Source organism: Sphaerodactylus townsendi, linkage group LG04 (assembly GCF_021028975.2).
Source record: "Sphaerodactylus townsendi isolate TG3544 linkage group LG04, MPM_Stown_v2.3, whole genome shotgun sequence".
NCBI classification, from domain to species: domain Eukaryota; kingdom Metazoa; phylum Chordata; class Lepidosauria; order Squamata; family Sphaerodactylidae; genus Sphaerodactylus; species Sphaerodactylus townsendi.
Window position 1 is genome coordinate 108,199,126 of NC_059428.1, and position 27,963 is coordinate 108,227,088.

Below are 27,963 nucleotides of genomic sequence, written 5' to 3' on the forward strand. Positions count from 1 at the left end.
AGGATCGCCGTCTTCGATGGATTCAGTCTTAACCTGCTCTGTCGCACCCAACCAGCCACCGCCTCCAAACAATGCTGTAGTGCTGCAGGGGTGCTGACAGCTCCCGCCTCCATCGACAGAATGAGCTGAGTGTCATCAGCATACTGGATGGCAGACCAGCCCAAAGCTCCATTCCAACTGAGCAAGGGTGCATATAGATGTTAAATAACAGTGGGGACAACAATGCCCCCTGAGGCACACCACAATGAAGCGGGCACCTCTGAGAAGCTTTGTCCCCACACCACACTTGCTGACTCCGCCCGAGAAACGACAATCCATTGAAGGACAGTGCCCCGGACCCGGAAGGTCGTGGTCGACCACATCAAACGCTGCCGTGGAGATCTGTGACAGCGACGAGAACCGTCTCCGTCCCATGCCCAGCACGGAAGCCGGTCTGGAAGGGTCGAAAGCTGATGTTTCATCCAGGAAACCCTGAAGCTGCTCCAACACCACTCTCTCAATTACCTTCCCCAGAAACGAAGACCGGAGACGGGCGTAATTGGCCAGATCTCCAGGATCTAACGATGGTCTTTTCAAGAGTTGGCAGACCACTGCCTCCTTCAACCCATCTGGAAAGACTCCTTGCTCAAGAGAGTCATTGATGATCTTCAACAGGTGGGGTCATAACTCCTCCCGGCAAGTTTTAATTAGCCAGGAAGGGCACGGATCCAGAGGACAGGTAGTAGGTCTAACAGCAGCCAAGATCCTGTCAACAGCAGCTTCGGAGAGCAGGGAAAACCGGGCCAAACAAGGGCCAGAAGACGGCAAGGGAGCCTCCAGTTCACTAATTGTAGTTAAGGTGGCAGGAAGGTCCTGGCGGAGGCTGGCGACTTTGTCTGCAAAAGCTCATAAATGCCTCACAGCTAATAGCCAATTCTACGCATTTGTAGCCAATCTAATGCATTTGTCTGATAAAGAGGTCAAAGATCGAATTATCCTCAAACAATTGAGCCGGGCGAAAGAGCTAGCAGATGTAGAGAGAAGAGAAGAAAGCCCTCTTCGCCTCTTCGCCGCCACCTCATAGGCTTTCATAAACGTCCTATAGGATGTTCAAGCAAGCAGCTTCGTCCGCGAGCATTCCTCCACACTCGCTTCTAGACGCCTGAGCACCCGTTTCATCTGGCGCAGCTCCTCTGTATACCATGGAGCCCGCCGAACGAGAGCGAGAGGAAGCTGGGGAGCAACAGTCTCGATGGCATCGGAGAGGCGGAATTCAATCCTCCACTTGCTCATCGAGTGTGCCGGCGGGTTCAGGGTCCCGCAGAGCATTCAGGAAACCAATTGGATCCATAAGTCTCTGTGGGCGGGCATAAATCGGCCCGTCGCCTAGACAGGGGCAGTGCAGCATGTCAAGCCGCAGCTTCAGGGCATAGTGGTCGGACCATGGCACTCTATCAATAGAGGATACGACCAGATTAACCCCCAACCCAAAGACCAAATCCAGCGCAGTGCCCGGCCTCATGGGTGGGGCCAGAATTTATTACGGAGAGGCCTAGAGTCGCCATGGATGACACTAGGTCCGCAGCCACCATACATGAGGCGGTGTCGACATGGACATTGAAGTCACCCAGGACAATAAGCCTGGGAAACCTCAACGCCCAGTCGGCCACCACCTCTAGCAGCCGCAGAAGGCCGTCCCCGGGTGCGCTAGGCGACTGGTACACCAGAAGGACTGCCAACCTCTCCATGGCCAACCACTCCAGGCCGACACACTCCATGCCGGTGAACTCCGGGACAGGGACTGCCCTGAAGGGAATGGAATTGTGGATGAACATTGCTACAACATCTTCAAGGCAAGACTTGTTTCTCTCTTTGGTGCAGTGCTGAGCCATGGCTAATAATTACTCCGTCAAACCTTTCCTAGCTCTTTTACCAGGAAAAAAGGGAAGAATTCACTTGTAGGATTTCTCGCCAGCACTGCACAGGGGACAAGCTCCACCATTGTTGTCTCATGAGGGGCTGCCAGGGAGACTCTGAAAAGTGTCTCATTTCTAGGGACAGCACTGGCCCTTTCCCCACTTTCATTCTTTTCACAGGTTGCTGCGCCAAGAATTCCCAGCGCGCGGCATCCCTGGCTCTGGCTCTGCGCGGGGTCATCAAAAGGCGCCCTTTGAAAGAGCGCCAGGAATGCCTTGCGCTGAGGGGCGCGACAGCAGCAGCGTCTGGGCAGCTGCGCTGTCGCCTCCCCTCTCAGTGGGGAGTGCCGAGGGACCCCACGCTACTCTCCTCGAGTAGCGCGGGGCTTAAGGTAAGTGGAGAAAGGGCCAATGATACGTCCCTAGCAGGACAAATAAAACGGAATCTTTGGTGGTTCCCACACAGGCCAAATACAACAGGCTGAGGAAGCTGTTTATTCTATTTTTGGGAAGAACTTCACATAGGGCTCTTACTCTCGGGTTTTACAAAAATTGCTAAACCAGCCATCTTTCTGGAGAAACCAAAGGAGCGGGACTGTTTACAATCACTTCCTGGAGGGGTGAAACCTCCAATGCGAAGGTAAACACAGCGTTACACACGTTATTAGTGTGCTATACAGAAACTACTCCTAGCAAATGCATGCAAGGGATACAATCGTGTCGCAGCTCAAAGCCGCCACAAAGACTCCTGCTTTATGTTTGTGTCCCTTTCTTTTATAAACTAACTTGGAATTCGAGTCCCTTCTATTCAGGGGGACTTGCTTCTGAGCAAACACGGCTAATGTGTTGAACATGAATGCAACTGGATGCGTATTCGATAATTTAAGGGTGAATGACTCATGTGACGTGGAACTAAGACGCATCCTTACCTGGAAGTACGTGCCACTAAACTCTGCGGGTTTTACTTCCAAGGACCTGGATGACAGGCACTTATCAGGCGGCGGCGGCTTCGCCTTCATAGCGCAAGCGCAATGGCGCTTAGCGCGCTCTTGTTGTCTAGGCGACAGCGGCTTTGCCTGCTTTTTTTCTTCTTTCCGCCAACTGTATCGTCTTTTTTTAAAGGAGGTTCGTCTTCTCCGGAAAAGGCGGGTATAGAAAATACTGAGACTCCTCCCATTCCTTCGAGTCACTCACAAGTCGGAAGTGGCCGACGGTGACATTCTGATTGACAGCTGTCGAGCAACAGCTATTAACAAGCCGTTACAGTGGCGGGTAAGTTTTGTGAAGCGGCTCTAACAAACTGCAAAGAAGGGTATGGGCGTGAGCGAGCGATTCGCTTTCGAATGTGATTGGGTAATGTGATGTCACAGGGCAAACGGAGAAAGGGGCGAGGCGAAAGGAGCCAGCGCGTCCCCACCTCTTTCAGTCTTCCCACCAATCTTCTGCGTCGAAGAGTTGCGGCCGTTTAAATGTGTGGCGCGTGCAAATGGAGAACCACGTGAGAGGCACCTAAGAGTCAGATTGGTTGAGGGCTAAAGTAGCCTTCTAAACAGGGTGTGGGGGAGCCTCTCGGGTTCTCTGAGGGTCGCGGGAGGAGAGTGGAGCAGATTTCTTTTACGTTATGGTTCAGCAGTTAAAAAATACGCTTGCCCTGACTGTGAAAAAAAAAAGATAGTGGTTTTAAAGCCCCCCAAGAACGAGATATAACTCCTTTAAAATTAGTAGAAGTAAACCAGCCCAACAGGTTTATGGGGGGTAAAATAAAATGCTTTTCAATGATCGATTTCAGTGGGAGCATGCAAAGAAGCCCCTTCCACACATAATAATGCACTTTCAATGCACTTTGCAGATAAACAGTTGCAAATAATTGTGAAAGTGGATTAAAAGTGCATTATTCATGTGTGGAAGGGGCCAAAGAGTGCCTGGTTTTTACAATGGGATTTATGAAATGATGGTTCTGCATGGCTCATGCCCAGAGTTTAAAACTTGCTAAAATTATAAAGAAAGCTTAAATCCTAGAACAGACTTGTCTCCCATATAGTTAGATGCAAAAGATGGAGGGGATCACTTGCTGTTTCTCAAATCTAACAATTTACTACAGCTGGCAAAGGGTTTACACTCTTAATGGAAGTTTTCCTAACGCACATGTGATAAAACAAAGCTAAATTCTGCTATTTTGTTAACTAGCCATTATGGCTATGGTAAAATGTAACCTTAGAAATCAGAGAAATCCCAGTTGTTTTTGCAAGAATTGTTTATCAGCTGAATCCTATGTATGCCTTTTTGGAAGACTTTGAGGAAAATGTAAATATGGCCGATAGTTGTCCTTGCAGTGGCGTAGGAGGTTAAGAGCTCATGTATCTAATCTGGAGGAACCGGGTTTGATTCCCAGCTCTGCCACCTGAGCTGTGGAGGTTTATCTGGGGAATTCAGATTAGCCTGTACACTCCCACACACGCCAGCTGGGTGACCTTGGGCTAGTCACAGCTTCTCGGAGCTCTCTCAACCCCACCTACCTCACAGGGTGTTTGTTGTGAGGGGGGAAGGGCAAGGAGATTGTAAGCCCCTTTGAGTCTCCTAGAGGAGAGAAAGGGGGGATCGATATCCAAACTCTTCTTCTTCTTAAGGCATTTCTGTTCTACACTCTTAACCAAAGTTCATGAAACAGCTTATAAAAATAAAAAATTATACAAAGAAAATGAAAATTGGCAGAAGATCAACAGCAAAAATACTAAAACATCCACAGCAAAAAAGCCCCACAACATAAAATGTACAATTTTGTAATAAAGCAGTCCTAACAGTAAAAGCAGAGACAGCAATGGATACTAAAACAAAAGAAGTTACAGAAATAAATACAGTCAAAGCCAGTCTTTTTTGTGTTTCTGTCATCACATCACAGGTGATTTAAGCAACTGCGTAGAGTTTTCTAGGCCAGAAATGTTCAGAGGTGGCTTGCCATTGCCTGCCTCTACAATCATGACCCTAGGCCAGGGGTAGGGAACCTGCGGCTCTCCAGATGTTCAGGAACTACAATTCCCATCAGCCTCTGCCAGCATGGCCAATTGGCCATGCTGACAGAGGCTGATGGGAATTGTAGTTCCTGAACATCTGGAGAGCCGCAGGTTCCCTACCCCTGCCCTAGGCCCATCCAGGGCCAATTCTGGTTAGGTTTTGAAATCTAGACAAGATCAGAGCGAAGTAAGTGTAGCAGCAAATAAACTTGGTGGAAAATGTAGAGATAACCATTAGTGAATGCTCCAGAAAATAAATGTTCTTTTTTAGCATCTAACTCCAGAGTTCCTACATAAGGTGACTATCAGCGCACTAAGAACACTATCATGGAAGTAAGTCCCATTGAATAGACATCATTAGTATGAGCAGATCCACTTCAGAGTGCACTATGCATGTGAGGAGAGAGTTCCCACAATGGGGCATGACACAGCAGACAACACTGTATAGCTAATTATCAATGATGTTTTCTCCATGAGTACAGAATAGGACCTATGAAGAAAAATACATTTGTTTGTATTATTTCTCTATTTAGTTATAGTCCACCTTTTGCACTGACATTCAGCGTGGATTACACAGTATAAATCCATCCATTCAAAAGAATGAATAAGAAATGCAATAAGATTAGGATTACAGGCATCTGAAACAACACAAAAGTGATTATAAGCCTCACAGAAAATAGTATTGTGAAAGTAGAAGAAAGTACAGCAGTGGGTATAAAATAATACATACCAAAAATAGACAGCATACTATGTACAAGTAGTCTAGCCCACAGTCTTATTCTTTTATAAAAGCACCTTCCAGAACCATTCTTTTGTAATATAGCCATATTACCTTTATAGAAATGCTGAGTTGCAACAATTCCATTTACATAGTTTGTGGAAAGACAGAAACGTGGGAGCTTTCGATCTTCCCAAGATGGGGACCACAACAGAATGCACAAGCCTGGGCGTTGTTGATCTTGCCCATTTGTAGGCGGCACCCTCAAAAGGCCTTGCTCGAACTAGCCAAGATGTTGTGGTGGAGCACAGGAGGAGACGTAGATTATAACAAAAACTCACTTATGCAGCAGTCATCTTTAACAACAGTAGTTATCATCTGATCACTTTATTTTTGTTGCCCCTTCTATAAGTGACAAACACACACATATGTGTATATGTGTTACTGTTATTGTGTTAGATTTAGTAGAAGCATCATCTGCCACACAATTTTCAACACTGCTGAATATGAAACACTTGATATTTGGCCTTTTTTGTGACCAGGATGCCAATTTGTGAAGTAACCTTTTTGTCCTTTCTGTTTCTTTCTGAGAATTTTTGTTTATTTTACACATCTGAGCAACACATACACAAACAGATGAAGAAAAAATCCAATCTAATCCCCACTTTTTTGTCCTTCCTGAGCAGTGTGGATTACGCACAATTAGAGTTGCCAACTCTGGGGGGAAATGACTGGAACCTGGGAAGGGTGTGCTTTGGGTAGGAAAGAGACCTTAGCAGGGTATGACGCCGTGGCATAGATGAGGTAGGTGGGGCTGAGAGAGTTCTGAAGAACTGTGACTAGCCCAAGGTCACACAGCAGGCTTTATGTGTAGGAGCAGGGAAACCAATCTAGTTCAGCAGATAAGAGTTCACTGCTCACGTGGAAGAGCGGGGAATCAAACCTGGTTCTCCAGATTAGAGTTTGCTGCTCTTAACCACTACACCACACTGGCTCTGTGAAGTTTCCATCTCTGTTCTTTCTTACTTGCCTGCGGCTTACCCATTTTTTCTAATTTGTAATTATCATAGCAGACACTATCTTTGCTTTGGAGCGGTCAAGGGATTTGCAGGTTGGCACAGCGCCACTTTTACCAAGGTTAGCAAAAATCATGGTATGAAGAATGATTATGCAATTGAGGGTGGCGACCTCAATTTAATATCTCTGCTTTGCCTCCACCCAAGCAAATGAAAAGCAAACTACCGTTTACATTTCTGTGTGTGCTACTTAGAAGCATAGCAGGATCAAAGGATGACAAACTCACTGCTGACTGAAGGAGAAATGCTTCTTCCCAATGTACTCCGATTTGATCTAGAAGTGTTTATACTTCTAGAAGGGAGTGGGGAAAATAACATTTAATCTTTTACATGCTTGTACTACATAAACAGATACATGAGCAAAAGATTAATAGTAATCCATCCCTATGGTAGCATAAGCTGTTGCTGATAATATTAAAAGTGAAAATCTGAAACAAATAAAAAAGTGCTTTAAAATAGTGTTAAAAAACAAGTTGAAAACTCACAAAACTCACAATTTAAGAAAAAGATCACCTTTGAAAAGCTGGGAATGAATTTGCTATTGGTAAAAGTTATCCTCTTTACAGGAAAAAGGTAGTATGCTTGAAGTTACTAGGTAGGAAAAGCATTAAGGCACACTATTTATTAATCGATAGCATAATCTGAGATGTTACTGTTAGCTCATGGATTGTCAAATGTTGTGGGGGAGCCGGGGCAGAGTAGAATATTAACAACATATTTTCTTTATGTGGAAAATATTCCAGAGATGAAGTGGTAAGTGACCCTGAGAAAGGAAAAAAGTATTTAAATGAGCAAATGCAGAAAGGCAGACAAAAACTTGAGCTACCTGTGTTTAGGGTTGGGAAATTCTGAGAGATTTGGGGGTGAAATTCTGAGAGGTTTGGGGGTGAAGCTTGGGGAAGGCGAGATTTGGGAGGCACCTCAAGAGGGTATAATGTCATAAAGTCCATCTTCCAAAGCCACTCTTTTCTTTATAGACAGTATTCTGTAGACTGGAAATCAGTTGTAATTGCTTGAGATGGCCAGCTCCCTCCCTCCGAGATTGACAGGCCTTCCTGTATTCCATTGTTGGGCATCGACAGCAAATTGGTTTTACAAAGTAGATCTGCTGATTTTGTGATAAACATGCAAAGCATTCACTTCAAATGTTTTTATACTTGCTGTTCCAATATGGCTCTTGGAGAGCAGGAAAATTAACATTGTTACCAGCAGACAACCATGTTGGATTGATGTATGTGCCTCTCCACTCCAGTTGGTAGGGTCTCTAAAATGTTAAACCCATGTTACTTTGGTGACCTTTTTATTAGATATAGAAGCCCAGATAACTAGACTCCTGAGTTGAATGGAATTCTATGAAATCAGTTTTATACCATTGTTAAAATAATAATTAGCTGTGAAGTTTGTGGGGGAAAATCATTTATCTGATGTTATGGCTATTATTTGGTCAAGGGGTCCTTGCTTTGCCTTCTTGCTCTTCAGTAGTATAAAGACTATATTTCTTACATAAAGAGACTGGCCAATCATTGTGTCACCCTTGACAAAATATTGAATAATGTGGTGGAAAGTTATTTTTATTGTTTATGATCTGACAAGCAAAAATTTGTTTTCAGTGTTACCCTCTATGGTCACTTAAGTAAGAGACACTAAAATTTCTTGTGAACAGTGCCTGGGTTTGCATATTCTCAAAAAAAGAGGCCCTAGCTGTCATTCTATCGTACTGTGCATTGCATCCCCCCCCCCCTTCTAGCTGGAACAATAATTTCAAACTAGCATAACCAAGAATGTGCTTTTTTTATCAAGTAAACCACAAATAGTATATATAATGTAATTATCCTGCTGTTCTAACAAATATTGTCTTCCAAAGTAGTTCATATGGATTAAAATGCAATACACAAATGAGGAGGATCAAGTTGACAATGCCAGAATGAAAAAAACATCCTTGTACATTGAAAAAGAACATCCTTGTACAACCAGCTGAAAGCAAGCTAGGTTCGGTTCCTTTTGTTAGTAGTCCTTTCTAGAGAAAATATAAGGACCCTTGTGTACAGCGGTTTTTAAATTGTTTTTAAAACATTTATATCCCACTTTTCCTCATGGTGTTAGGCAGCTTACAATAATTGCAAACATTTTTAGTTAAAGCTAAAATAAATTAGTAAACTCCAAACTTTTGTATGTAGGATAACAGGCAGAGCCTACAGAAGACATGTGGATTCCACACAGCATATTTGTAACTATTACAACTCGTTATAAATATACTGTGCGGAATCCACTATAGTCAAACTGCCCCAAGCAAAACCAGGAACTAAATCCTTATGCAAGATTGTTCCCAATAGCAAAGATGGTGAGAAAAATGAAATACAGATAATATTTCTATATGCAGCAGGTTGAATATATGTCACTTCAAAGAGGTAGATCCCATTTTCAGCTGAACATTGAGATACAGTTTTGAGCTACAATAAAATGCCAGTAATACATAACTAAACACAACAGTGCATAGCTGAAAAAAGCCGGCATCTGACCTTTTTGCTATTGGCCAAATCTGTATGCTACCTTTGTGATAACTATTGTAGTTTTACATATAGTGATGTCAGTGTATGATAGGGTGACCATCCGTCCCTATTTTCGCGGGACACTCACGCTTTTGATTAGAAGTGTCCAGCGTCCCCATGGAGCTTATGCCATTGTCGATTACGGACAATGGCCCCAATAACACACTGCCCTTTGCGTGGCTCCCCAGTCAGGAAACAGGAAGGCGCCCAGAAGGCTTCTGGGGCTTCCCTGTTTCCCTGACTGAAGGAAAGCGCTAACATAAAACTGCCTGCTAACTCCCTCTTGGCGAGGCTTCTGCGAAGCTATTGCGTTTGCGCCTTATGTCACAGAGGCGGTACAAGCGGCAGAAGCCGCGACTTGCGCTCTCTGGCGCATGCGCGCACAGCCACTTCACCGTCCTGGGATGGAAAGGTGACCATCTGGTCACCTTAGTGTATGAGAATGAACAAAAGGAAGCTTAATCCAGGCAAGATCAAGGAGATGCTGGCAGGGAAGGCTAAGTGTTTGTCTGATATTGATTTATCAGCTTTAGATGAGGTTAAGCTCTCAGTGTAGATCAAGGAAAGAGTACTATTGGACCCAGTGGTGGGATCCAAAAATTTTAGTAACAGGTTCCCATGGTGGTGGGATTCAAACTGTGGCGAAGCGCCAGTGGGGCTGGGCGGGGCATTCCAGGGGCGTGGCCGGGCATGCTGGGGGTTGGGCATTCATGGGCAGGGCTGTGGCAAGGACGCAGCCACTGCACCGGTCCTTGGGCGGGAAACGAATGCACGCAGGCGCAGGCTGCCACGCACGCCGGTGCACCTCCTGCTAGACTGCTTCAAGTTCTGCGTGCTACTGCTGAGAGAAGGGGCATAACTAAGGCAAGAATCACGTGGCAAAATCACCAATTAGTAACCCCCTCTCGGCACACACAAATAATTAGTAACCTACTCTCGGGAACCTGTGAGAACCTTTTGGATCCCACCTCTGATTGGACCCCATCTTTTTCAGTGGAGAAACAAGGTCAGTGCTATTGCTAGAAGCACTTTGTTTTGCTTACATCCGGCTTGTAAACTGGCCCCTTATTTAGACTCTGCTAACTTAGCACTGGTAATCCATACTACTGTATGTTCTGGACTGGCCTACTATAACAGGCATTACATGGGACAGCCTTTGAATATGGTATAAAATGCTGTCAAGACTCCTGTCTGTGGTCAGTCGTTCAGAGTATATAACTCCAGTCCTAAGTCAATTGCACTGATTGCGTATGTGCTTATGGACTCTGTTCAAAGTGCTGGTTATTATCTCTATAGCTCTTCACGGCCTGGATGCCTCATACATATAAAACTGCTTCATTCCATTCAGCTGTGTTCTTTGGCCAGCCTTCCCCTCATGGTACTATCTCTTAGGAGTGCCTGTCTGGCAACAGTGAGTTCACAGGACTTTTGACTAGTAGATCCAGTCCTTTGACTATCTTACAAGAATAGGTATGGTGGTTACCATTACCTTCTGCATTCAGGAAGGTCCATATTTAGGGGCCTTTCATAGAAGGCAAATTGTTTTGAAAGATCCTGTAGTTTTGTTCTGTGTGTGTTTCCTTCCTTCCCATCCCCACTGGGCACTACCCCAAGTAGCCATTTTGTAGTGTTGCCCAATAACCTGTCTCAAAATTACCACAATATCAACAAGGTTGGGGCTTTTGTGGGTTTTCTGGCCTGCATCTGCATGGCTACGGTTTGGTAACTTTTACTCCTAATGGTTTGCCCACATCTATGGCTACTAGGAGCAAAAACTTCCAGACCAAATCCACACAGCCCTGAAAACCTACGACAGCCAGTTGATTCCTGATATGAAAGCCTTCGACAATACAAGGTTGAGAACCCCAATCTAGTGAGTGCTCAGGCAAGGGCCTCGTCGGAAAGCCTCATGGGAGTCCTGGGAATGCCTCCTTGAGTTCCATGATGGAAGGAATTTGGAATGTAAGTAAAAATCTGGAAACAAAACAAAAAAACAAAACATTAGTTTTAAAATTTTGCTTATGAGAGGAAATTGTGGTAATGATCCCTTATTCAAACTGCTTCAAGCTGTCAGGAACAAAAATGGCATTTGTGTCCAGCCTAAGCAATTACAGCATTAGGGACTATCAGTAAATCTGGATACTGAATTTAACTTTGCAGTAAGATTTCTCTATTCAGTAATCTATCACCATCACAAGCAGAAAGTAGTCTACTTAATGTAGACATAATTAGCCATGTGAAACCCATATCACCTATCATTTAAACAGCAAGGTGTCCTTCAAGATACTATTATCTCAAGTTTTTCTCTAGCAAGAATCTTTATCTGAGAGATCAATAGCTTCCACTTCTGAACTTTTATTTTCATCTTGATGGACTTCAAAAAGATCAGACAAAAATCTAACTGAACAAAAGCAGAGAGTCATTATGTAGTATATAGACATTACAATTCCCTGATACTATACTTTTTCCTGTAGCTGATAGAAAGCATTTTGAGCATGTAAATGGCAACTAAAACAATATTCTGAACCTTTTCAGTATTTAAAAATATTTAAAATCCTTTCCTTCAGTTATTAAAATTTTCCCCAATTTTCCAATTTTTGTATTGGTGGGAAGTTGTTCCCAACTCTCCATGACTTTTTCCAGGTTGTCATATTTTAAGCTACAGCTAAACTAAATAGTGATCACTATGTTTTCAAGAAGCATTTTTTCTCCATGTGTAACACATCAACTAATCCCTTTAATGTCAGATTGGCCCGAGTTGGGATTGGGGGCTGGTTGGCTGTGGGGAAGAAAGAAATAACCAGCCTGTGAAGCTTGGGGCAGCTTTACAGGTATTGTCCTGTGATATCCTACCAGTAGTTCTGATGCTGTTTGTTTTCACAAATCAGGACTTGATCGTTTCGCAGCAGACAACTGCTGAGAGGAGACCATAACCTCTTGATTTCAAAGGGGCTGTGGCTTCCAATGGTGCCTTGCTGGCTAATGTAAGAAAGGTGTTTTGCCATAAAGAGTTTTGAGGCATTTGGTGAGGTTGGAGAGGGGTCGGCCCAAGCAGGAAGCCTGTGTCTGCCCCGTAAAGAAAATAGTAAGTTACAAAATGAAAGCATCAAAGAGCCAACAGGATGCGGTCCCTGGAGTCTATTCTGGCCTGTTGGTCCTTCTTGAAAGTGAGCACTGAGTGAAGTGTGACCTTAAAACTCACTTTATTCAAACAGACCGAGCTCAGGTTTAAAGTTCAAGGCATTTTGTTTTTTCACCTGTTTCCTACAGTTTTTTGAAACTTCTGAAGAATTAATGTGTAACTATATCTGGTCACTGAGCCAACTGAGGTTTTTTTTTTCCTCATGGGAAAATAATGTTACTGTATAGAAAAAAATAAGCTATATTACGTTACAGTAAAACTTTTCAGTGCCAACATCTCTACCGCGGCCCAAACAGTGTGTGCAGGATCCAACAGTTTTTAAAGAATGATGAAGCCAGAGGGGCTTGTCAGAATTTTTTGGTTTGGGGGCAGAATATAGCGCTGTTTTAGCACTGATTTACTACAGGAGGGGAAGGGATGTCGCTCTGTGGTGCAGCATGCTTACAACATTTATTTATTTACTTACTTACCTTGGATTTATATCCTGCCCCATCCCGAAGGGCTCTGGTTTAAACTCCAGCATCTCTAGTAAAGAAAAGGATCAGGTAGCAGTGATGTGAAAGACCTCCAACTGAGGCCCTGGAGAGTCACGACCTGTCAGAGTAGACAGTATTGAGCTGGGTAGACCAATAGTCAGACTCAGCTTAAAATTGTCACACATGTAGTCAAGAGCACAGAACAATTGGAGATGATTTGATGTGCAGTTATAGGATTGTTAGGTGATACAGCCCTGGAGTATCCTGGATTTATCAGTCTCTGTGGACAAGTAAGTAGGGCAGTGCGGCAAAAGGAGGCGGTGCCCCATCAATTATTTCTCTTGCCCCTCCAATCAGCACTAGGGGTTTTGTGTGAAATCTGTCACAAGTCTTTCAAGTGTAAATTCTCTATATAAAGGGGAAAGGAAACAGTTGAGGCAAAAAGGTGGGAATCCTGTCACAAATCTTTCCAAGTGTGAATTCTCTATGCAATTGGCTAAATCAGAATGAATAGTTAGCAGGTCTGAAGAAACCTGATTTTAGCATGTCTGATACTTTTTTGCACTTTTTGAATTTTTATAACTGTAGTCCTGTTACATTGTTTTAGAGAATAAGAGCGCAGAAGAAAAGCAACGGGTGAGTGGGGGGAGGTGGGGGAGGCAGGCAGGCAGCAGAAGGTGCGGGTGCAGAGGAAAAGTCACCCACTGCCCCACTGGACCAAAGCCCCCTCCAACCTTCCCCTGCCCTAAAGACCAAGCCGGCCCCAGCAGGGCAGTGGCAGAAAGCCGCCTGCTGCCCCACCAGGAATATTTTCCCAACAAAAGGTCTAAGTGTGGTTGGGAATATTTTCTACTGTGGAAGCTTTCAACTTTCCTCCAACGACTATCGACCACACTTAGATTTTTTGGTAAGATATATAGAATTGGGGTGTTTTTTCCCATCGCTGTCCAGTATATGTTTATATGGAAGTTCTTCTGCATTCAGTAGGACTTCCTCTCAAATAATTTTTATAGGATCACTGCCTTTGAATGCTACCATTATCTTTGTAATCCTCACAACTACCCTGGGAGGTACTTGCATTATTGTTGCAGCACCTGTGTATTTGGACAGGGAGAGAGAGCTGCAAAGGTTGTCACTTAACAAAAGGCCCTGTAGTAAGTTCATGGCAGAAATGAAACCGGGACGTCCACAGTTAACACTTTTAGCCACTGTGCTGTGCCAGATCCAAAAATACATCCCACCCACCAAAATAAGTCACTGTTTAGCCATTCATAATTGAATTAGTAGCTTGAAATCAGTGCAAATGTGATCATAGCTAATTTGGGTGGGAGCTTCTTCTGTTCTTGGCCAACTGGGTTCTCAGCTGCTTTCCTCTCCCATTTCACAATCTGCTTTTTATTTGCTGTCATTTTTGTTTTCTCCTTCTGAAATACAGTCCTAAGCAAATAAGCTGCACCAACAATTGGACGGGCTGTCAGTCGTAGTTAAAAGAAATCGCTTGAAGAGATGACATACAGATTTCACTCATTTTCCCAGGATATTAAACTTTAATGACTATAGCATGAATATTTCATGAAAGTATCTTTTTGAATAGGGTTGTTTTGTCCTGGAGGATATTGTACATTAGAAGGCCTGATTTCTGCCTAGGCAAGGCAAGAGAGGAATCGTGCACCAAGTTTGTTGTCCTCGATAGGAAAGAAAAATAAATTTTCATTCCCTCACTGATATTCTGCTTAAATGGGCCAGTGTTGCTAGTTTGGCAGCTTGTCATATGAAATTAAACATCAAATGCTACTCTTTACTTTTGCTGCAGAGTGGCTAAATAACCTTTGAAAGGAGGTGAGAAATTTTATTTTATATGTAGGATTTTAGGAAAAGGAAGTTCCAGGCCAGTATATCAGTCAGTATTTTTGCATTCATCATTTGCTGCACAAGTGTGTAAACTTGTGTGAATTGGACTGAGAAAAGCAGTGTATTTTTAAAAGAGACTTTTTCCGTTCAAGTGTGTTTTTTCATATCTTCCGTTACCTCCCAAAAAAGTGATTGTCCTGTGTCTGACTGAGAGGTCACAATCTTTCATGCATTTACAAGTTCTAACTTGCCAGGTTTTATTCACGGGTGTGCTTATGACAGCAGTCAGGGCCGCCAGTCTTGATTTAAGCTTCAATTTCCTCATTGGTCTTTCCTTTCTATTAAACAGCATGTCAGCAACTAGGAGTTGTAATGGAAACCATATTCCCAAATGTTAAGCAGAGGACTTGCATGGCCGTAAAGTCTCTCCTCTCCTCCCCGCCCCCCCCCCCCACCAGTTGTAGCAAGACTCCTTAAACCTTAGCTCTCTCTGCCAGATGAAGTGTTCTGATCCAGGTTTTGTGAAGAATTCTCCCTGAAACTCTTTCCTCCCCTAAAAAAGTGTCACTTAATGTGTGCAGTCAAGAAATTGCTTCCATGTAAATGAAGCGTATCTCTTGCAGACAGATGTGCTACTTGGTGCTGGAGATTTTAACATGCGTTTTCATTCCCCTTTTTATATTTTAACATATTAACTCTGACAAGTAACCTCTTGGTTGTGAACAATTTAATTCATGATTCACTTTTTCTGATTCAAAGTGAACACGAGTGCCCTAATCCCCTAATGGGAATTAATTGCATGTTTCGGTGCTTAAGTCTGATCCTTTCTCAATCCCCACTGGGACAAGTTTCTTCCTGAAGGATGTGTTTGTTATTCAAAACACAATCTGAAAGGTAATGATTTTTTTTTCTTCTAAAAGGGGAACCAGAGAAACCGAATATTAATGTTCTTTGCTTTGTCGGGTGAACAAGCTGTAGCCTCAAACCCATTTGATGTCAGGAAGGGTAAACATACAACTTTAACTGTTGATGGAACAACAGGGCAAATAACGTGTGGGTTTGAGGGATTTTTTTGTGCACTGGGGAAAAACAGCATTCAGCCCTTCTTCTGTGAGGTAAAAACCCATGCTTTGGTCAGAGGCAATATTGTTTTCAAAGTAGTAAACTGTTCTTCTGATCCATAGGATTTCTTCTCTGCGAGTTTACAAGTGATTTTTCAGTGAGGAAAGGGCTTCATAGATAGTCCTCGGTAATCTGGACAACAAGCCTGCCAGGTATACCACACTTCTGATTGGGGGAGGGGGGGTTGAAGCAGGGCAACTCATACGAGGCTACCTAATGAGTTCATGGCTGGGGTGGGATTTGAACCAGGAACCAGGGGCTTGTGCTTTTAACTGCTTCTGTGATAGTAACTTCCAAACTCCATGCTGCGAGATAACTGCTAGTGTACCTTATGGGGGAAAAATGAAAAGGCTTGTGTGAGCTCATAATTCCCTTCGTCTCCATACATACACATATACAAAGGTTACTCACTGCTCTGCATTCTTCCAGTCTTTGCAGCTGGCATGTTGAGGTCATTCTATCAGTCCTGCAGAAAGTCAACAGAAATACCTAGCCTTGGAGGATGTTATCAGTTGCAACTCTGCATGAGTTTCTGCTCTGGTCTTTTCTACAAGGGAGATTAGATCAATGGCTCATTTAGAAACACAGCTTAGGATCCGTGAGACTGGGTAATTGTAACTTTTACGCACTTTCAGAGTAAATGAAATATTAACGCAAGCCAAGGTAGATGCCTATTGCTTTTACTTTTCCTGTTACTTTAATGCCATTTAATGACCTTCAGCTTAAAATAAGGGCCAGGTGTGCCTCCCATTTCTGAAGATTCTTTACATCTGGCAGTTAAGAGACCAAACTGCTGAGCTGGGCAGAGAGGGGAATGGAGACTATCTTTCCTAGAAGTCTGGTGACTGACAGCAAAATTTGGGAACGCGTCAGATGCTTTGGGCTTTGGGAAGACAGAAGGATTGTGAGGGAGGAAGCAAATGCAGCTGGGAAGCAGACTACTTTTGAACTGAAGCCAAGGAGGGAAACCTTATTCATTTGTTCAGAAAACAGAACCCTCTCTCCTTACTTTGGGAAGGCCGTTCCCTAAAAGGGGACATGAAAAGAAAGAGCCAGCTGCCTTGCAGAGATTAACTCCCCACTTACCACAAAAGCTACAGCCCCAGTTTGTCACAGAACTCCCTGACGAGGGACATCGGACGTATTATTGGAACTAAGGGAGGGAATGTGGGCCAGACATTCGGTAGCAACCAAAGGAGAACTGATGGCGCCAGCCATTCTAACATTGACCGATTAGAAACTTGAAATTCAGGGAATGCCAAGAATCAATGTGAACAAAAATGGCAGGTTTAGAGTGTCATCTTCAGGATTAAATAAGGAGCCAGCAGTTTCTCTGGAAAAAGACCTGCAGTATAATACAAAAAAATCATTTATAAAAGACATATAAGAACTTAATGCAACAGATATGGAGGTGAACCCTCCCGTCCCCCCGCAATCAGTCACGGTGGAAGTAAAAATCATCCTACATTGAATTCTTTCAATAAGAGACCAAATTCTCTAGAGTTGCTGTTGCATGGCAGCTTCCAAAACTGCCACAGATCAGGAAAAAGTGGCCGTGGGAATCCACCCTACTTTCCCCTTTAGCAACGGGAGCAGAAATTGGAAGCGGGTTTTTCCTGCTTTGACTTTCAGTCCTTGCAGTTTGCCAAATTAGTATTAGCATTCATAAATATGGATTCAGGAAGCTGCTGTTACGACGACGCTTGAGTACATTACACAGAACGGCCCCATGCCGTGTTCTTTTTGGCAAGAACAATCAAATGACTCCAACTTTGTGTCATTTCTTCTGTTGTTCAAAGAAGATGGCAGAGTTCATGTATGAAGAATACATTCACGAAAACCAGCGTTCCGGCCATTTCCAAACCTGCCCATTTTCAGTCTTGTTATAATAGCCTTCTTCTCCAAGTTTGCTTAACATCTGATGGGCCCAAGGAGGTGGCATTAGGAAATACTAAACCTTGTTTCACAAATGCTCATCATTAGAAATATTTGTTTCAAGGTTATTATTTGAAGCCCTTTCCCTCGCTCACACGTCTCTCAGCCCAGTCATGGATTTCACTGAATTCTTCTGTTTTGGCCTTGGGATATACTTCCAAGGAAGCGTTTAAAATACATCTTTTGTGTATAGTGTGATACTATATGTTGCTTATTGAAATTGTCAAACCTAGATGGGCGTAATTGTTACATTAAACAGATTGCTTCTGGGATACATGACTATTTCAGTTGTCAAGGCCAAGTACATACCAGCTGATTAGTCAACTGAAGTTACTCATTGGCAGACCTTCATAAAACGTCGTCCTTCAGAGTGAGTTTATTAGTGATCTTTCCTGCCTCTTCTCTTTCCTTGTGATTTCTGTTCTGCTCCCTGAACCAAACTGCCAGGCAGGAGGGTGTTTGTTTGTTTATTGCAATTTCCAACAATTTTTTACCCTGAAGAATGTAATTAACCTGGGGGGTGGGGGGAGTACTTTTAGACTTCTGTAATGTACTCCCATGTGGGGCTGCTCTTAAATTGTCTGAAGGCTACATTTCTGCAACCTCTGAGCAGATCACTGCTGTGACCACTTGATTGGCTGTCTAAAGGTTTTGGGCAAGACAGTAGTTCTTATGCTTTTAAAGGCCTCAAAGTACTTAAATAACAGATGCAGATGTTCCTTAAAGATCTGTCAGTGAGACCTTGCTTAGAATTTCATCATAGGTGGGAACAAGGTGGACATTCATTAGGATGTCTTTTGTCTTTATCTTGTAAATCACTTTATGAGGGAACAGTTTTGGGAAAAAATACAAGTGCAATAATTTAATAAATGATATTTTTTAATTTTTAAGTCTCTTCGGTTGGAAGAATGGCCCGTGTCTTTGTCTACGGAACCCTTAAAAAAGGACAGCCGAACTACTGTAGCATCATGGACAGGACTCATGGGACCGCCAGGTTCCAGGGCAAAGGACTCACAGTGGAGAAATATCCACTGGTGATTGCCGGGAAATACAACATTCCTTATTTGCTGAACATCCCAGGAACGGGGCACCGTATTGCGGGAGAGATTTATTTTGTCGATGACCAGATGTTGCAATTCCTTGATGAATTTGAAGGCTGCCCGAACATGTATCAGCGTTCTCCAATGGGAATTGAAATAGTTGAGTGGGAAGGTACAAGCGGTGCACCTGAAGAGAGGCCGGCTGTTAACAGCATTCTGGAATGCCATGTGTACAGCACCACCACTTACCAGCCTGAATGGATAAATCTCCCTTACTATGACGACTACGACTCCTTTGGGAAGCACGGACTTCAGTACGTACTACGGGAAAATAGGGTGGATAAAAATCAGTGAATGAAAAAAGTGACTTTTTAATTAAATGCCTTCTAAGGGAATTTCATATCTAAATTTAATTAAGATACATTGTAGCTTAAAGGTAGCTTATCCCAGAATAGGGATTATAAAATCTAATTCTGTAGTATTAGACCATATATTCATAATGTTTACAATAAGTTTTGTAAATGAGTTTAAAACTGGAAGACAAATTGCTTATATTGATAAAGGAAATTTAATAAAATGTGTAGCATTCCTTAGTGAAAGAAAGTAGTAATAGGTTGGATCCAAACATTGGATAGAAAGAAGCTAGTGGAACAGGAATTCCCTGCCTCCCCACTCCTACTGTCCCAGTGAGCCCCCCACAAAATTCTTCTCCGGGGGGGGGTCAAGGGACAGTGGGGTCTGCACTGGGAGAGGGGAAATCAGTAGAAATTTCCCTTCTATCCTCTGCCAAGGGCAGTGTCAATGTAAGCTGGCAGAGGCAACCATTTGGACCCAAACTGTAGACTGTTTCTGCACATGTGCGGAAATGCAGTTCCACCGGCATGAATTGTGCCGGTGGAGGCTTGGGGACCATTCGCACGCTATCGTGCAAGCGGCCCCAAATTTCCTCCCAGCTGGAAAGATGGCTCCAGTCTGCCCCCTCCACTGACCTTCCTGTCCAGTGTTGCTCTGGAGGGCTGCAGGGACCTGCCCACACTGCCCTCCAACCTCCAGGGGTTGGAGGGCAGCGTGGGCGGGTCTCTGTAGCCCTCCAGAGCGACGCTGGACAGGAAGGTCAGTGGAGGTGACGGGAAAAGTAGCGTCTTCCCAGCGGTGCAGTTCGCACTGCGCCGACGAGAAGATGCCACGTTGCAAAAACCTCGCTCAACAAGCGAGGTTTAAAGTGGTGGCTTCACGCCGCTCCAGGGCGGCCAGGATGTGTGAACAGCACCCCAAGGATGGCATTTTTGCCGTCCCTGGGGCGCTGTATTCCACCCGTGCGAAAAGGGTGGATTCTGACCAGGAAACGGCTGATTTCAAATGAGTATATTGAGGCTTGCAAACTTTTACTTAACCAAGTGGGATAAATACCAGACAAGATGTAAACCAAGAACTGCATCAAGATTTTTCTTTCTAAGCATGGCTGAAAGGAAATTCTGCTGTACTTGGCCATTTACTGTGGAGTTGGGCAAGTACTGCTCAAGCTCAGTAGATATATTTTTTCATTGGTGCACAACGGTCACATAAGCTACCAAATGGTTCTCACTAGAAGAACCCCTTTAATCTAGCAAAGAGACATGAATGAGTTCATGAAAGGAATCAAGCCACCATCAAAGCTGCGTCCAGAAATTGCCCAAAGTCCGAGCCTCTGGACGCAGTGTCTGGGTTTCAGTGTCTGATAGTGAGCCAGAAGGCTGGGCAACATTGCCCGTGGACCAGCCTTTCATACCATGGCATTGTTCTGGGGTGGAGTGATGAGCATTGCTCCAGAAATGCAAATGGGGTTGATGTGCTGCCAAGGAATTCAGTCACCACAGATGCTACAGCAACAACAGAGAAGCTGGCAGAGAGGAGGAAAGCCAGCTCAAGTGGTGTTTCTGCTACCATGGTGCCATCTTACTTCTGCTTTCACTGGCTCTTTTCCTAGGCCAATTAGGTGTCTTTACCATTGTGTGCTTTAAAAAACTTACCCTCCCTTCCCTACCAACAACTGTTTTTCATCAGCATGATTAACCCTGGATTACACTGCATTACTTTACAAAACCTATTATTATAGCTCACTGCTGATCAGGGGGTAGCGTTTGAATCAGCTACATGGCTCAGCACCCTTGTTTGTCTTGAATCTCAGCAGTTCCAAACACATGCATGGGCAGGATGGTAGAGCTTGGGGCACTGGCTACCGCAGAACCAAAACCTTCATACTCCTTGAAGAAAGAACCATTTTCTGTGTGTTTTTTAAAAAATGCAGGCTTCAAGTGACCCCTGACAGGATGTGCAGAAGAAGCTGTTGTTCATACTCAATACTCAGATGGAACCATTTCTCCTTGTGCCACAGTGCTGTTTTTATGAACTGGATAAACAGTACACATTTGTGCACATGCAGTTTCTTTGCCCCAGATCTTTTTACCATTACTTTCATATTTGTTCTTCTTGCACTTTTAAACAAGGAGCATTTAAATTGCAATTTGGTAGCAAGAAATGCTAATTTGACAAAATCTATAATTTATGATCATGGAGCTGGCGCCAAGGATTCCTTTATGCTAGTTGAGTAAACCCTCTAATTGTAAAACGATAACATTTATACCATTTTTTAAACTCATGAATTTACAAAAATATAAAAGAGGTCACTCTGATAATCTCTTTCAGTAGCCTGTTCTGAAACTGGTAGAGTTGTTTTAATTAATCTTACACTCAGGGATTTGTTTCAATGCGGATGGTTACAAGAGATTAATCAGGGGTATGACAATGTTATGCGCCAACAAATATTCAATTAAAGTCTCTAAGCAGCCTTTGCTGGAATGTTTCATCTAATTTTTTTGTAAAAAAAAAAAAAGTACACAGACCAGGAGGCAGGAAAATGGCACCCTTCTCTTCCCCAATTCTGCCTGAAAGCCGCTACTTGAGGGATAGCTAACCCTGGCCACATTCAATACGTATTCTTAAGGTCTTAAAAGAATCTGCTGACACATGAAATTGGAGTTATCTTTGGATTTTGCTCTCAATGACATAGAAGTAATCAGAAGCTGAGTCAAGGTTAGACAGTCTTTGTCGAGCCCATCTGTCAAACTTTCACACACGTACTTCTTCCTATTAGCCCTTTCATGTCCTGAAATGTATCAGAGCTCAAGAAGCAAAAGTCAAAGAGCTATTCTGTTGAGAGAGAGGGAGGGAGAGAGAGAGAGAGGCTTGTGCCTTTAAAAAACAAAGCAAAAAGACACTGAAACATAATACCTTTATAGGGTAACTGGTGTTCAATATGCAGGTGAATTTCTGAACTCTTCCTGGCTATTCAAGTCAGACAACAAATTCTGCTGGGTTCAAGCACTCCATCTTATAAGGAAAAGAGGGGTTTGGGTTGAGGAAGGCATTGGTGAGAGCTTTACTTATCAGCATTATTTTTAAACAATGTCTTCAACAGCAGCAGATTCTGTAGGAAGCCTAAAGCATTCTTAGGGTTAGCCATATTTAGACATCAAGAGACTTGGAACCAGACTGTGAGGCCCAATCACTTCTGAAACACACTGCATGCTAAGGGCTAGTGATTTCCAATAATCACACACACACACACACAACATTTTTCAGGATCCACAGATCAGCTCCTGGAAATCAATGGCTGCAGTGGAAGCGGGGAAGCGAGAAAGTTCCATTTTGCCATTTCCAAATTTAATCAGCAGAGGTCAGATATGGTTGATGATGTGTTCTTTATGCCACGGATACAAAATGGAAGAGACCTGACTGGATGGAATAGACTGTATCACTGAGGAATACTGCTTTCTTAAGAGCTCTGCCTTGCAAGTGGAAGACTAGCTCACAGAGGATCTAGCCCAGGGGTAGGGAACCTGCGGCTCTCCAGATGTTCAGGAACTACAATTCCCATCAGCCCCTACCAGCATGGTCAATTGGCCATGCTGACAGAGGCTGATGGGAATTGTAGTTCCTGAACATCTGGAGAGCCGCAGGTTCCCTACCCCTGATCTAGCCCATTCTTTGCCCTGCAGTACTTGCCCTTTACTAAGAGGACATTTTCATTTAGGGGGATGATTAAAAACAGTGTCCCTTGCCTGCAGTCTGAAGTTTATTCGACTTCTCGTTCCACTTCCTAGCCTCAGCCTCCCTTAGGCTTAAACTGTCAGTGTTACAAAGGAAGTTGGATGACACATACAGAGTTTATATTGAAATGATTTGTTTTATTGATTGTTTGACACCAAGAGAACTGTGGAAAGAGAATTACAAATCTCTTATGTACAGATGTTTGTAAAAGGAGTGTAGTTAGAGAATCAGGAGCAAATTTAATGCAAGCCTCCACAGGGTTTGCCACATGGCCCCTAGTCCTTTGTGCACACACATTGTGAAGAACACATGTCAGAGCACTGTTTGAATCACAATTCTCTCATTCAGTTGGAACTCACTTGATTTGAGGAGTGGGGATACTTGGCTGCGTTCAGCTTCAGTTTGTCATGACATCCAAATACAGGCTCCTCCTCAAATTGGCCTTATTCCCACCCAGAAGCTGGGATTCTATAGTTTGGTAAAATCCTACGTTAGAAATGAGGCTTGATCAAACAGGGAAGTGTTCAATCGTGCTCCACATAGGAGACAAAGGAGGAGCAGAAAGGGAAGCGTGAGCCCAGCAAACAAGCTGCGATCAGCCCGATTCCAGCAAACTCCCTGCCTAAACAGAGTTTATGATGTTCTCTAAGTGCAGCCGCAAAGTCCAGTTGCGACATGATGTGAAAGAAATGGTTTCATTCTAGTTCCACCAGCTCGTCTCCTTCCCCAACAGTTTCGCCAGCCTGGCAGTGCACAGATTTCACCTGCAGCGTAAAGGAAGGGATAATTAAATCTTGTTCTGAAAACAGGGCCAGGCAAGCTTTCCCCCCCCTGGATGCTGTTGGTTGTACAATACAAAATGAATGATGGATTCCCATTTATCAGGTCTATTTGAATGCATGAAACAACTCAAATCCAAAAGCATCTTCAAGAATATTGCTCTTGTCTTTGTGCTGTGCTTTCATTCCTGTCCAAACACTGAAGTGCAGCCTCTTGTAACACAGCGCCCCCCCCCCCACCCCCAGTTACAAAATGCACTGATTTAGATTTAGAGCCTCAAGAATTGCAAGGCTGGTTATTTTTCCTTGGGTGTCTTTGCTGCACCTGCTGTAAAGCGGCAGAAATAAAACCTGCTTTTGTGGGGTTCTGTGCGGAGAAACTGCAAATTTAGGAAGAAAAACCGGAACAACAAATTTCTTTCAAAATCAGGCCCAGAGCTCAATTTTTCTTGGAACAGCGAGCACTGCGTGGGAGGCAGCACCTGCACAGAGATGTCTGTATCTCTTCCCCTCCGCAAATATGAGATGCTGCACTGGAGCTTGCTTGTGAGATATATGAGCTGTCAAACCAGTGGAGACATTGTTGAAGCCCTGGGCTCTGAAGTTCCAAATTCAAATATGCTCAATGCTGAGAAGCAACCCACATGCTCCTCTTTGGGCACTTTGGGCAGAATAATGCACTTTGGGCAGAATAATGCACTTTCAATCCACTTTCAATGCACTTTGCAGCTGGATTTTACTGCGCGAAATGGCAAAGCCCACTTGCAAATGATTGTGAAAGCGCATTGAAAGTGCATGTGTGAAAGGGCCCTTTGTTTTCTTAAACAACTGCCCACTTTGCCTTGTTTTGTGTCGTACAAACATTTTTCACAAAGACCCTAATCTGAGGAAAATAAACTGTTCACCAAGTTTCATTCCCCTGATAACACTGTCATCACCATAAGAAAGCAAGTGAGGAGGTAAAGGGGCTAAAAAGTGTTGGACTAGGACCTGGAAGCTCACTGGCTGATCTCGGGCCAGCCATACTCTCAGCCTAACCTACCTCTCAGGGTTATTGTGAGTATAAACGGAGGTGAGGAGAATGCTACAAGCCCCCTTGGGTTTCCACTGGGAAAAAAGTTACCAATTGATAAAAGTTTATTATGAGTCAGCAGTAAGCTTACTGAGATCCATTCTTCAGAACTGCTGACCAGGACTGGGGCAGTCTTGGGTTTGAAGCCCCACTCAACCATGGAACTCTGTGGCTGACCTTGGGGCCCATCACCCCTCTTTCTCAGCCCAACCTACCTCACAGGGTTGTTGTAAGAATAAAATGGATGAAGAAAGAAGTATGCATGCTGCCCTGAGCTCACTGGGCGAGGAGCAGGGTGGAGCTGCAATAAGCAGGCAGCAGTCAACATCTGGAAGTACTTCCCAGTTTCAGAGCTATCATCTAGAGAACGGTGCAGGTAGCTTTCTCTGCTCCTAACACATAAGCCCTCTACAGACAACATTATATGCGCACTGCAATCAACACAGGTAGATAAGCTGAAGGCATTAGCATAGTGGTCCTGCCCCCTGCCTACATGCAACTGCCAGCCGTGTGAAGGAAACTGCCCCTGTCTCTGTGACCAAGAATGCCCTAAAAAAAGGATGCTCCAGATCATGGGGATGGAGCTTGCTATGTGTGCAGACTCTGTGCTCAAGCTGGTGACTACATGTACGCAGGGAGTGGAGCCAACATGTTCATGCCCACTTCCAATCATTACGTACTCATTTCAGCTCACATACTGTTGTCTGTAGAGCCCAGGATATATTCACATGCAAAAGCAACTCCTGACCCAAATGAGAAATCTTTTTTAAACTTGGCATAGGAGGGAGCAGCAAGCTGCTATTCACTGGGGGAAAGCATTCAAAAGACCGCCTGGTTGCACACAAGCCCTTGGCCATGTGCTCTGTATTGTGGGTAACAGGTCCAACTGCGCATGGCACATTTTGGGAGTTTCTAGTACATAAATGAAAACAGCTGAGCTGTAGTCCAATTTCTGAAATCAGAAAAGGCACGAATTATGGTTTCCTAGGGCCACATTCCAACTTGAAGTTAAGTCTGCTTAAATGATCTTAACTCGTATGTCGGATTGTGGCGTGGGCCCAAATCTGAAAAAACGGGTTGCAGCCAAGACTAATTCGTTTTGAACAACTGATAAAACATTTCTAAATCCAAAGCTTGGTGTGCCACCACAGTTCAAGACTGAGGCCAACGTTTTGAAAAAAATTCTAAAGAATAATTACATTTATTTTATCCTCTTTTTAAAAAAAAAAAATGCAACCCATCTTCAACATAGCAAGGGCCCAAAGTCCAATCTTACAATGAAGCATACCTTGCCAGTTTTAGCAGCAGCCAAACTGTTCTGCATTTTCATAGCTTCAATCACACAGATCTCTTGCCCTTCAACAACCTGGTTAAAAACAGAGGGGAAGGGGGGGAATTGGGAAAGGTTAAAATGCTATCAATTCTTGCCTAAAATGCAAGGGATGAGGTGCCAGTGAAGACCAGACATGACAAAATTGATCATTTTATGCTGGTGGTTTGTAAGATTTTACTTCATGAACTGCCCAAGTAGATCTCTCAAGAGCCAGCATGTGCCTTTCCTAAATACACCAGTGTAATAAAATACATAAATTACTTCTACTGTTGATTTGATATTTCAAAAAGCTCAAAAGATATTCTATCCCATATGCAGGACAGTTTGTCTTCTGTATTCACAGTTCAAACACTACATCAAAACATGCTATGTTCGTCTTTGGTGAAGATATACACTCAGATTCCACAGATCTAGGAGGGGAATTTAGATTTTTTAAATACTTGCCCTATAGCCAAGGGACATCCTAAGCTGCAAACCTTCTTAGTTTATTGAAGTCCAAGGGTGTAACACTATACAATGGCACTATTAGGGGCCTTAACCATATGCAGAATATGGATTCTGTTTATGATCAGGGCTATACATGTTTCATAGCTCTGTGCAAGTGCATCTCTCTGTACAGAATTCAGCATATTGAGATTTTACTTCTTTCTTTTTAAAAGCATGCTTCCTGTCATCCATAGCTTCATAGTTCTCCAGCATGGTGTAGTGGTTAAGAGCAGGTGGACTCTAATATAGAGAACTGGGTTTGATTCCCCACTCCTCCATCTGAGTGGCAGACTCTTATCTGGAGAACTGGGTTTGTTTTCCCACTCCTCCACATGAAGCCTGTTGGGTGAGCTTGGGCTTGTCATAATTCTTCAGAACTCTCCCAGCCCCTCCTACCTCACAAGGTGTCTGCTGTGGAGAGAAGCTTGTAAGCTCTCCTTACAGGAGATAAAGGGAGGGGGTATCACTCCAAACACTACTTCTTCTTTGTGGTCCAGATCATGCATGCCTGAAGCCTGAGTTGCCTGCAATTGCTCTGTCTGGGGCTGTTTTGTCTGTTATTTTCAGAGGTCAGGTTCTGGACAGTTTTAAACTGCTTGATTTCACTGTAAATGGCTTTGAGCAACAAGGAATAGTGGGGAAGAAATACCGTAAGTCCTTAAATTAAAGCAGATTGACACAAACTAAATATTGGTCTAATTCATACAGCTCACAGAATTCAACTTCTCTTGGTGCAAAATTTAGCTTCTTTGTTCTGTTTTGGTGCAGAGTACACATACACATACATAACTATGACATCAACCCACAATATCTTCCAGGTTTACAGGAAGACACAGATTTGTGCCTATTAGGAAAGTCTTATACTGCCAGAATGACAAACACCTCATTTCTGTACTCTTTCAGAGTCACACTCTTGCTTCACGTCTCTGACTGTTTGAACTCTGCTAACAGATGTACACAAGCTCAAAGTAGCCAGCAACCCCATAGGAAGCTCCATGGATTTCCAATAAAATTCTTCTAGAACCAGATGGCATGGGGTAGGCATAGGTCCATCTTGTGCTGACAAGATATTTCTGACAAGATAGGATGTGCAGTTTTCCAGGAAGATGGGCAATTTTGTTTCCTTACAGAGAATATTATTTTCTCAACAAAGTCAAACATCAAAATTTACAGGTGGTGTACATTATTTCTCCCCATATCAGATCTGAAATTAACTGTGTGTTTTGAAAGAGGGGATATAAAGCATGCCGCCTCACGCAGATAACGCAAGAACCTGAGGACAAAGAGAAAAACACACAGACGTTCCCTACTTCCTTTGGTGACTTTATACTATTCTAAAGCCAGAGACGGTAGCAATATGAGATTCTTCCAATAAGTGGTCTGATATAT

The 27,963-nt window shown here is 43.5% G+C and overlaps 2 protein-coding genes across 4 annotated transcripts in view; one reads left to right on the forward strand and one right to left on the reverse strand.

The window, feature by feature from the left end:
• The first annotated feature begins 3,058 nt into the window (after positions 1-3,058).
• GGACT (gamma-glutamylamine cyclotransferase) overlaps positions 3,059-27,963 on the forward strand; it is a 30,103-nt gene continuing 5,198 nt past the window's right edge. The window contains exons 1-2 of one of the 2 annotated variants that reach the window (XM_048493112.1): positions 3,059-3,167; positions 18,667-19,129. In XM_048493112.1, coding sequence (XP_048349069.1) covers positions 18,684-19,129 — 446 coding nt within the window. In that variant the 5' untranslated portion in view covers positions 3,059-3,167; positions 18,667-18,683. Of the gene's footprint in view, positions 3,168-18,666; positions 19,750-27,963 lie in introns of those variants that run through there. The other variant, XM_048493111.1, reaches the window with a different exon arrangement.
• Positions 23,021-27,963, reverse strand: part of PCCA (propionyl-CoA carboxylase subunit alpha) — a 345,506-nt gene continuing 340,563 nt past the window's right edge. For both annotated transcript variants that reach the window (XM_048493110.1, XM_048493109.1), the window contains exons 23-24: positions 26,044-26,121; positions 23,021-23,668 (exon numbers count right to left, since the gene is read on the reverse strand). In XM_048493110.1, the coding sequence (XP_048349067.1) occupies positions 23,600-23,668; positions 26,044-26,121 (147 nt within the window). In that variant the 3' untranslated portion in view covers positions 23,021-23,599. The remainder of the gene's footprint in view (positions 23,669-26,043; positions 26,122-27,963) is intronic.